This window comes from Lithobates pipiens, unplaced genomic scaffold (assembly GCF_037356315.1).
Source record: "Lithobates pipiens isolate NorthernLeopardFrog02 unplaced genomic scaffold, aLitPip1_a1.2 Scaffold_19, whole genome shotgun sequence".
Lineage (NCBI taxonomy): Eukaryota > Metazoa > Chordata > Amphibia > Anura > Ranidae > Lithobates > Lithobates pipiens.
The window spans coordinates 106,254,731-106,266,782 of NW_027507764.1; the positions used below are offsets into that span (position 1 = coordinate 106,254,731).

Consider the following 12,052-nt stretch of genomic DNA (forward strand, 5'->3'; position numbering starts at 1 on the left):
GCACTCACAAAATGCCAGACCAGAGGTGACATTGTAACCCTAATGGGTTGGCACTTTACCATGGAAATAGTTATATAAAAGAGTATATGTAGATTATGTAGGATGGCACATAAATCATTGTGAGTTGGCATTACAGTCTAATGCCCCCTATGATGCAAGACCATGGGGGCAGTATTACATTAATGGGTAGACCCCTTACTGTGTAATAATAGGAATGTAGGTTATGTTGGATGGTGCATACATTGCTCTAGGTCAGGGGTCTCAAACAGGCAGCCCTCCAGCTGCTGCAAAACTACAAGTCCCATCATGCCTCTGCCTTTGGGAGTCATGCTTGTAACTGTCAGCCTTGCATTGCCTCATGGGACTTGTAGTCTTGCAACAGCTGGAGGGCCACCCGTTTGAGACCCCTGCTCTAGGTTGTTATTAATGACCTCCTCCCCCAAAGATGCCAGACCTGAGGTGGCACTGTAATTCTAATGGGTAGGCACATCATCATGGAAGATATGACATGAAATGCTATACGTTGGTTATGTAAAATGGTATTTTAACCACTCTGGGTTAGCATTACTGCCCAATAAATACTCCCATGATGCTGGATCACAGGTGGCACTGTAACCCTAATGTGTTGGCATTGCTGTTCAGTGCCCTCCATGATGCCAGACTATGGATAGGCACTTTAACCTAAAAGGATAGGTGACTTATTATGGGATCATAGGATGGTACATACAGGCTTCTCGGCCTTTTGGCTAAGATCAAGTGTAGTATCTGTTCTTATCAGTTGCCAAAGGAGGCGCTGGTCCATCCCTATTTGAGAGGGTTTGGGCGGCGCTCTCCGATGGTGTAATTTGCATCCCGAAGGATGGTTTCGGTAGGGGCCACGTCGTGCCGCCCGACAGTAAACTGGGGGCCGATGCATGGTTGAGTCTGAGCCATCTGGAAGGATGCCCCTGGTGAGGGCAGGTGCTGCCTGGTCGGATCCAGAGGGCCGGGTACCTGGCCTCTGGTCTGGATTGGGGTAGCTCTAGCCCCGGGCAGTTTTTCGGAAAGGAACGCTGGTTACTCCCTATGGATGAGGGGGAGTGCCGGTTAGTACATCCGAATATAATTAGGAAGGAGTGATGGGAGCGACGGTGGAGCCTGATGGTAAAGGGCTCTCACCAAGCTTCCTGATCTTCATGCCTTCCTGTCTGGGGTGGGGGCTGCTGTGGTCTGGGCCGGGGGTCGGGGGCGGTCTTGAAAGCCTATGGAGTATGTGCCCCTGGAGTGGCAGTCCAGGGGTGCCTAACAATCACTGTGAGTGAGGGTCACTTTGATTTTGGGCACCACGGTCACTGCACCATGACACGCTTTTTTAGCACCTGCCTCTTGGGCCGGGCCTTTTGGCTGGGACCAGAGGAATTTTTTATTCCCGGCCGGAGGGCCTGGTCGTTGTTTCACACAACGACCACCTTTTCACTCTCCTCTCCACTATCCCTTCCCCACTTTTTATTTATTTTCAGTGTGTCTTGTCACGTCTTGTTTTGTCACTTTGCACGTTTGCTGTGATGAGTAGGGTCACAGGTTCTAGGGCCTGTCCTGAAAGTCTGGTGTGGGGGTGGACATGGCCTTCTGGCTTAGTCCACCCTCTGCCTTAGGGTTTGGGGTCTTCCTTCGGGGGAGCCCTACCTAGTATTTGGGTGGGTCTGTTTCGGCAGACCTTCCGAAGAACGGGGTCTGACTGGTTTCGGCCAGGAAGACCAAGTTTTAAGTGTCCTTGTCCCTGTCAGGAGCCTAGCGCCCCGGGGGATTCAGGACAAGGTCCTCTGATTTTAGAGGACTTGTGTACCCGTCTGCACTTTTTTGTGTCACTCTTTATGTGTGTGCACATTTTTTATGCACCGGGTGAAGTTTTTTGGAGTGTGTTTTGCACGCCACTGGCTTTCAAAAAAAATAGGATGGTACATACATCATCCTGGGATAGCATTACAGTCTAATGACCCCAACCCATGATGCCATAGCAGAGGTGGCACTTTAATGGGTAGACTGCTCACCACGGAAGAGATAACATAGGTAGGTGATGTAGGATAACTCATAAATCATTCTGAGCAAGTATTTCTCTCTAATGCCCCCTATAATGTTAGACCGTGGAGGACACCATACTGTAGGCATCTTACTATGGCATAATAGGAATGTAGATTATGTAGGATGGCACATAAATCATTATTAGCTAGTGCCAAACCATGGGGGGGGGGGGGGGGGGGGGGGTAGATGCCTTATTATGGAATAATAGGAATGCATGCTATGAAGGATGGCACTTACATCATTCTGGGATGGCATTGCAACCCAATGACCCCATACTCCCATGATGCCAGACCAGAGGTGCTGTAACCATAATAGGTTGGCACTTTACTGTGGAAGTGATGATTTGTAACAGTATAAATAGGTTATGTAGGGTGGCATATAAATCACTCTGGGTTGGCATCCCTGTGTAATTCCCCTTTTAATTCCAAACCATGGATGGGCACTGTACCATGAAAGAGTAGATGTCTTATTATGGAATCATGAGAAAGTAGATTATAGGATGGCACATCCATCATTCTGGGTTGGCATTACAGCCTAATGCCCCCTACTCCCAGGATGGCAGACCAGAGGGGCGCTGTAACCCTGCCCGGCAGTGGGGATCTTATCATAGAAGAGCTCGGACATGCTGTATGTAGAATATATCGGACGGTATAGATATCACTCCCGGTCGGTATTACATCCTAATCACCCCCCTCTCCTCCCGTGATATCAGAGCGGACGGTACCATGTCTGGTAGTATATGGAGATGATATGGTACACAGGAGGATGACCCCTCAGTCCGGGAATTGCCCCCCTCCCGGTGAATGGTCTCCTCCATTCATCAGCACCGGAGGAAGGACAGCGCCATGCCGGAGGAGTCCCATTCATCTCCTCCAGGGGGCGGGCTCCGCTCCATGTGACCAGCCAGCGGGAGGCGTGTCCTCAGGGTGGGCGGGGTCGGTGCTGGTCGCTGTCCGGGGTGTTGAAGCTGATCGGGAATAGTAGGGATCGTTCATTGCCCATCCCCCCTGACACTTCTCCGGTCTTTCCCTCGTCCTTCTCCCGCACTCATGGACTGCTAGACCGATGGATTAACCATGCCGGGCTCTCCGAACATCGCTCTCCTCCTCCTCCTCCTCTCCGCCGCTTCCCATCATCAGGCTGCCAGTACGGACACCAGATTCGGTGAGTGCTCTGTGCTGGGGGGACCCCGGACCTCTGCCCCCAACCCGGGTCACATTGTGGGAGGAGCTCCGGGGAGGAGGACATGGAGGGGCTACAATGTCACACTTCCTGTACAGGGGACACTCAGCTCACACAATGAACCCTTCACTGACTGCTATCAGAGCCCACCATGGGGCCACTAGACCCCACCATGGGTCCACTACATCCACCCTGGGGCCACTACATCCCACTATGGGGCCACTACACCCCACCATGGGGCCACTACATCCACCATGGGGCCACTACATCCACCATGGGGCCACTACATCCCACCATGAGGCCACTACACCCCACCATGGGGTCACTATATCCACCATGGGGTCACTATATCCACCATGGGGCCACTACATCCCACCATGGGGCCACTACACTCCACCATGGGGTCACTATATCCACCATGGGGCCACTACATCCCACCATGGGGCCACTACACCTACCATGGGGCCACTACACCCCACCATGGGGCCACTACACCCACCATGGGGCCACTACACCCACCATGGGGCCACTACACCCCACTATGGGGCCACTACACCTACCATGGGGCCACTACACCCCATCATGGGGCCACTACACCCCACCATGGGGCCACTACACCCCACCATGGGGCCACTACACCCCACCATGGGGCCACTGCATCCCACCATGGGGCCACTACACCTACCATGGGGCCACTACACCCCACCATGGGGCCACTACACCTACCATGGGGCCACTACATCCCACCATGGGGTCACTATATCCCACCATGGGGCCACTACACCTACCATGTGGCCACTACACCTACCATGGGGACACTACATCCACCATGGGGGCACTACACCTACCATGGGGCCACTACATCCACCATGGGGGCACTACACCTAACATGGGGCCACTACACCTACCATGGGGCCATTACATCCACTGTGGGGCCACTACACCTACCGTGGGGCCACTACATCCACCGTGGGGCCACTACACCTAACATGGGACCACTACATCTAACATGGGGCCACTACATCCACCATGGGGCCACTACATCCCACCATGGGGCCACTACATCTACCATGGGGCCACTACACCTACCATGGGGCCACTACATACCACCGTGTGGCCACTACATACCACCGTGGGGCCACTACATCCCACCACGGGGCCACTACATCCCACCACGGGGCCACTACATCCCACCATGGGGGTCACTACATCCCACCATGGGGCCACTACACCTACCATGGGGCCACTACATCCACCGTGGAGCCACTACATCCACTGTGGGGCCACTACATCCACCGTAGGGCCACTACACCTAACATGGGACCACTACACCTAACGTGGGGCCACTACATCCACCATGGGGCCACTACATCCCACCGTGAGGCCACTACATCCCACCGTGAGGCCACTACATCCCACCATGGGGCCACTACATCTACCATGGGGCCACTACATCTACCATGGGGCCACTACACCTACCATGGGGCCACTACATCCCACCATGGGGCCACTACATCCCACCATGGGGCCACTACACCCCACCATGGGGCCACTACACTCCACCATGGGGCCACTACACTCCACCATGGGGCCACTACATCCCACCATGGGGCCACTACATCCACCATGGGGCCACTACATCCACCATGGGGCCACTACACCTACCATGGGGCCACTACATCTACCATGGGGCCACTACATCTACCATGGGGCCACTACATCTACCATGGGGTTACTACATCCACCAAGGGGCCACTACACCTACCATGGGGCCACTACACCTACCATGGGGCCACTACATCCCACCATGGGGCCACTACATCCACCATGGGGCCACTACACCTACCATGGGGCCACTACACCTACCATGGGGCCACTACATCTATCATGGGGCCACTACATCGCATATACCACCTACACCCCACCATGGGGCCACTACACCCCACCATGGGGCCGCTACATCCCATATACCACCTACACCTTACCATGGGGCCACTACACCCTCCATGGGGCCAATACATCCCATATACCACCTACACCCAACCATGGGGCGGCCACTACACCCACCATGGGGCCACTACATACCATACACCACATACACCCCACCATGGGGCCACTACATCCCATATACCACTTACACCTTGCCATGGGGCCACTACACCCTCCATGGGGCCACTACATCCCACCATAGGGCCAATACATCCCATATACCACCTACACCCAACCATGGGGTGGCCACTACACCCACCATGGGGCCACTACATACCATATACCAACTACACCCCACCATGGGGCCACTACACCCTTCATGGGGCCACTACATACCATATACCACCTACACCCCACCATGGGGCCACTACATCCCATTTACCACCTACACCCCACCATGGGGCCATTACACCCACCATGGGGCCACTACATCCCACCATGGGACGACTACACCCACATCCCATATATCACCTACACCCCACCATGGGGCCATTATTATACTATCAATAGTAATATATTATTGTTATATTATTATAATATTATTATCATTACCATTATTATCATCAAAATTATATATAATAATTATTTTTTTTATTATAATTAATACAAATAACTTTTTTATATTATTTCTATTATATTATAATGTTATTATTGTAGTTATTTTTTTGTATTAGTAATATCAGCATCATTAATAATAAATTATTATTATTATTATTATTATTATTATTATTATTATTATGATACATATGGAGGGTCACATAGACAAACAATTCATGTGTTGCTTGGAACTGACCGTGAATGTGTCAAATCATTGGTATACTTTAATCTTTATTGCAGTTTTATCATGGAGAAACTACTAATATTAGTGTTCTAGAGGACAATTATTACTATTATTATTGGTATTATTATGATCAATATTAATATTATCACTATTAGTATTTATATTATTATTATTATACATCGGAGGGTCACGTAGACAAACTCACCATGCGCTGCTTTGAACTTGCCCGTTCCTGAGTTCATCGCCTGGTCGGTATAGGTTGGTCTTTATTAACTGTTTCCATATGGAGGAACCTTTAAAGTGATATTAAAGTATTTCTTTTTGTACAAAATGACATCCCACATCCACAATTTTTTTCCTGCTTAATGGACAGCATGAGGAGAAAGCTCAGAGTAGAAAAATGGTAAAAACATCAGCAAGGGCATGGGAGTTCTACTATTAGTAGCTAATTTAAAAATATACTTTATTACCACTTTAAATCCTATCTCAGGGCTTCTCCCACACTACAAGGGTTACATGGGGGGGTTGGGTAGAGTCTGCTCTCCTCTACCCCCCTACACTCCAGGAGTGGGTAGTTCCTCGTGCCCTCACTTCCAGGGCATGGCTATGGACTCTACATTCTTCTTGATTATGTCAGGGGATCTGCAACCAGCAGAGCCTAGAGGAGAAGAGGTTGTGGTCACTGGTCTTACAGCCTGGTGGGAGCCCGGTGTAAGCGGAGGATCAGGTAAAGTCAGGAAAAGTAAAAGAACTTTTTGCGGCCCCCCAGGTCCTAAAAAAGCACTCCAAGGGAGCATTTTTACTTTCCTCAGAATCAGCTTTAAAATAATTTTCCAGTTTCAGGGAACCCCTGAGAATAATTACTAAAATATCTAAAATTCACTGTACTTGGTGGTCATTAAGAAGAATGTTTCTTACATTGATGGCCAGTGGGAAGAAAGTCCCTTACTTTGATGGTCAGTGGGAAGAATGTCCCTTACCTTGATGGTCAGTGGGAAGAATGCCCCTTACCTTGATGGTCAGTGGGAAGAATGCTCCTTACCTTGATGGTCAGTGGGAAGAATGTCCCTTACCTTGATGGTCAGTGGGAAGAATGCCCCTTACCTTGATGGTCAGTGGGAAGAATGCTCCTTACCTTGATGGTCAGTGGGAAGAATGCTCCTTACCTTGATGGTCAGTGGGAAGAATGTCCCTTACCTTGATGGTCAGTGGGAAGAATGTCCCTTACCTTGATGGTCAGTGGGAAGAATGCCCCTTACCTTGATGGTCAGTGGGAAGAATGCTCCTTACCTTGATGGTCAGTGGGAAGAATGCTCCTTACCTTGATGGTCAGTGGGAAGAATGTCCCTTACCTTGATGGTCAGTGGGAAGAATGTCCCTTACCTTGATGGTCAGTGGGAAGAATGCCCCTTACCTTCATGGTCAGTGGGAAGAATGTCCCTTACCTTGATGGTCAGTGGGAAGAATGCCCCTTACCTTCATGGTCAGTGGGAAGAATGTCCCTTACCTTGATGGTCAGTGGGAAGAATGTCCCTTACCTTGATGGTCAGTGGGAAGAATTCTCCTAACCTTGATGGTCAGTGGGAAGAATGCTCCCTATATTGGTGGTCAGTGGGGCGAATGCCCCCCTTACAGATCACTGAAACAATCATTTAGTGTCAGTGGTTTCTTATCTGAGAAGTAAAAGTTGCCCATTGCTCAAGGAACTCCTAATTAGCTCTGGAGGAACCCTAGGATCCACCAAATCCTGAGTAAGACTAATATAAATAATATTGCACTAAATGGCAGGCAATAGGGCTGTTCGGTTGAGCAGATCAAGATTCCAAACCAATATAGTGCTGATGTATCAAATAGGATCTACAGGGCACATTGAGCATAGCACAAGGAAAAAACAAATAGAATTGAAGAATAGTTGCCTATAGCTGCTATAGAACCTCTGGAACATGTTAGGCACACCCAGACATGTTATGTCAGTCCCCGTGAAGGAAGTACTAGTATTAACAGTTTTTACAGAAGTTACACAAGTTCCATACTTGAAAGTTGCTGCTTGAATGTTAACTAGAACTTCAAATTACAAAATCCTTACTTTAACGGACTGGACAAATCCCAGGAACCAGGTAGCCAATGTTTCTAAAAAAATTACAGCTGGCATCTAACCTTTGGGGTTTTCTCCAGTTGTTGCGAAAAGAGCTGTATCCTACATACAATATGTCCACAACTGGTGTAAAGTTCCTGGACTGAGTTACATCCTTACCAGAGTAATATTTAAATGTATTCTATGTATTCCACTGTGCAAATGCATGCTGGTACATTAGCTCAAAGGGTTTCACAGTGGCAGGAAATATTACATACATTATAACTCTTACTATATAATACATCTGTAGGTCTAACATACAAATATCTATGAGCTGCTTTCAATTGAACTGTATAGGCCCTTTGTGTAGCGCTCACCAAAAGTATACGCACCTGTTAGTGTAGATCAGTCATTCTTAACCAGGGTTCAGTGGATACCTAAGATCCCTGCAGTGGTTACTAGGCATCCCTTGAGCTTTGGCTGATTGACCTCCCATCTTATGGTGTCTGCATTTGGGTCCAAAACCAAATGGTAAATCCAACAGCATGGTATCAGAGATCTTTTTTGCTGTCTGCAAGAGTGGCATTCTTCCCACTGACCAACCACCAATGTAAGAATTATAGTTCCCACTGATCACCAATGTAAGGTACATTCTTCCCACTCACCACCAATGTAAGAGGGGATTCTTCCCACTGACCACCAATGTAAGAGGGGATTCTTCCCGCTGACCACCAATGTAAGAGGGGATTCTTCCTGCTGACCACCAATGTAAGATGGGATTCTTCCTGCTGACCACCAATGTAGAAGGACATTCTTCCCACAGATTACCAAAGTAAGGGACATTCTTCCCACTGACCACCAACGTAAGAGGCATTCTTCCCACTGACCACCAACGTAAGAGGCATTCTTCCCACTGACCAACGATTTAAGGAACAGTCTGTGCACTAACCACCAACTTAGGGTAATTTTTCCCACTGATCACCAGTGTTAGAGGGGATTCTTCCCACTGACCACCAATGTAAGAGGGGATTCTTCCCGCTGACCACCAATGTAAGAGGGGATTCTTCCCGCTGACCACCAATGTAAGACGGGATTCTTCCTGCTGACCACCAATGTAAGATGGGATTCTTCCTGCTGACCACCAATGTAGAAGGACATTCTTCCCACAGATTACCAAAGTAAGGGACATTCTTCCCACTGACCACCAACGTAAGAGGCATTCTTCCCACTGACCAACGATTTAAGGAACAGTCTGTGCACTAACCACCAACTTAGGGTAATTTTTCCCACTGATCACCAGTGTTAGAGGGGCTTCTTCCCACTGACCACCAATGCAAAAAACATTCTTCCCACTGACCACTAATATAAGGAGAATTCTTCCCACTGATTACCAATGTAAGGGACATTCTTCCCATTGACCATCAATGCAAGGAACATTCGTTGCATTGACCACCAACGTAAGGGCCATTTTTTCCACTGACAACAAATATAAGGGTCATTCTTCCCACTGATCACCAATGCAGGGGGAAAGGCATTCTTCCCACTGACCACCAATATAAAGGGCACTTTCCCATTGATCATCAATAAACTGGTTTTAGCATGGGGTTTTCTGAGACCTGGAACATTCTTGCCACTCACTTCAAATATAGGGGGCATTCTTCCCACTGACCACCAATATAAGGGGCATTGTTCTTACTGATTACAAACATTAGGAACATTCTTCCCACTGAACACCAATGTAAGGAATATTCTTCGCACTAGCCACCAACATAAGGGTCAATTTTCCCACTGACCACAAATATAAGGAGCATTCTTCTCACTGATTACCAACGTAAGAGTCATTCTTCCCACTGACCACCAATGAAAGGGGCATTCTTCACAGGGCCATGGAGGGAGAAGGCAGTGTTTGTAGTCCAAATCAGATAAGAAGCCTAGTGTGACAGTGTTGCCCCTCAGTAGATACAAACCAGTGAGTGAGTGTTGTCCCTTTAGGACAAGAAGTGTGTTACTTACTGGCAGGATCACCAGGTAAAAACAAGACATAACAAAAATAAAATTAATGCAGCCACCACATCTAAGAACTGCTAATCTGCAATATAATAACTTTTTGGAGGGTTTAGATACTCTTTGGGCTGCATGACATGAAATTCTGCATTCAGGGCACACATTACTGAAAGCATATGACTCTAAATACAAGGACTTTTTATTACAGCATGCAGCCTCTGCGTATTTCAGCCTGTCATCATTTTTGTGGATAGGGGATATTACTGCCCTAACTCAATTAGTGAAGAAAAATGAACAGCTGCTACATAATAATGTGACAAAATGCAATGCAAATGATCAGTGACAAATGTAGCGCTAAAAATATAAAACAATAAACATTGAACAATATATCAAGTATTGTGTGTAAATAATAATAACTTTGTGATAAAAATCAATTTCAAATATAATAAATATAAAACAGAACATGTTTATAATGGTTAGAAACACAGGTGAGAAAGTCCCAAAGGTGAAACAGTCTTATGGTAAACATATGTGGAGTCTACCATGAAAAGTTGTCCCTTAGAAGTGGGATACAAAGGCCTCAGCAGGCATGTAGAGTATCAGGGATAGTGTGTCCTCCACCCCGAGATAAGGGGTATACACTCTTACCAGAAATAGTGGACTCGAATGTCAGTGACGAGTCAATCAAGCGAGGATAGCCCGATCAGCAGATTTCCAAAATGATCCAGGGAATCCAAAGAGCTCCAAGAACAAATCCAGGGAATCATGCGGGTTACCCTGAGGCTGGAACTCAGATGTTAAGCAGTCAGACTGGAAAACCGAAATCTGATTACAAGATCACATTGTTGAGTAATCAGAAAGTTCACATTCTTCAATTCTCTCAAAAGTCACACCAGGGTCCTTCTACTGGGTAGGAACTAGCCACTACCACTTTACTTTACTTTTCACCAAGTGAAGAATGTGAACTTTTTGATGACTAAACAATGTGATCTTGTAATCATTTTTTGGCTTTCCAGTCTGGCTGCGTAACATCTGAGTTCCAGCTTCATGATTACCTGTATGATTCCATGGATTTGTTCCTGGAGCTCTTTGGATTCCCTGGATTGTTTTGGAAATCTGCTGATCGGGCTATCCTTTCTTGATTGACTCGTCGCTGACATTTGAGTCCACTATTTCTGGTAAGAGTGTATACCCCTTATCTTGGGTAGAGGACACACTATCCCTGATACTCTACATGCCTGCTGAGGCCTTTGTACCCCACTTCTGAGCGACAACTTTTCGTGGTAGACTCCATATATATTTACCTTAGGATTGTTTCACCTTTGGGACTTTCTCACCTGTGTTTCTACTCATTATATACATGTTCTGTTTTATATTCATTATATTTGAGATTGATTTTTAGCTCAAAGTTTTTATTATTTACACACAATACTTGATATATTGTTAAATGTTTATTGTTTTATATTTTTAGCGCTACATTTTTCACTGATCTTTTGTCATCATTTTTGACAGGTTGCTGGCAGTGGGACTGGATGCCGCACCTGTGCCTCCCGGGTGCCTGAAATCACCGGGATTGGATGCTGACAGGCCAAACTAGTCTGGTCAGAATGAAATTAATTTGATCCACTTTTGGGCAAGTTCCAGCAAATGCTAATTCAGCTACTTTGGAAATCTTGTGAATCATTGAAAGTCAGTTTTCTGAGTATGTTAGAAGTAAATTGGTCAATGTTCCCTAAATGGGGCTACTGCCATGTTTTGTTCTGAAAATGGCTGTCAGTCAAGAGGTTCTGCAGTAGCTAGGATGAGCATTTCTTCGATGGTGAGGGGTTTCTCCTTAACCATCAATGAACCCTGGTGGCCCAGTTTGTTACTTTCCTCCAGAATGCTTTCTGTCACTGCCTCCTGTGTTTTCTACAGCAGCTCTCTGCTCTACTTGAGAAATGATCCCTCTGAGATTCTAA

General features: G+C 47.2%; 1 protein-coding gene and 1 pseudogene across 1 annotated transcript in view; both read left to right on the top strand.

The window, feature by feature from the left end:
- Positions 1 to 726: 726 nt before the first annotated feature.
- On the top strand, positions 727 to 834 carry LOC143999745 (U2 spliceosomal RNA; annotated as a pseudogene).
- Positions 835 to 2,974: 2,140 nt separating this feature from the next.
- The window catches only part of PTPRN2 (protein tyrosine phosphatase receptor type N2), a 1,275,947-nt gene continuing 1,266,869 nt past the window's right edge, over positions 2,975 to 12,052 (top strand). Inside the window, exon 1 of the mRNA XM_077491142.1 lies at positions 2,975 to 3,225. Within this exon, the coding sequence (XP_077347268.1) occupies positions 3,138 to 3,225 (88 nt within the window). The 5' untranslated portion in view covers positions 2,975 to 3,137. The remainder of the gene's footprint in view (positions 3,226 to 12,052) is intronic.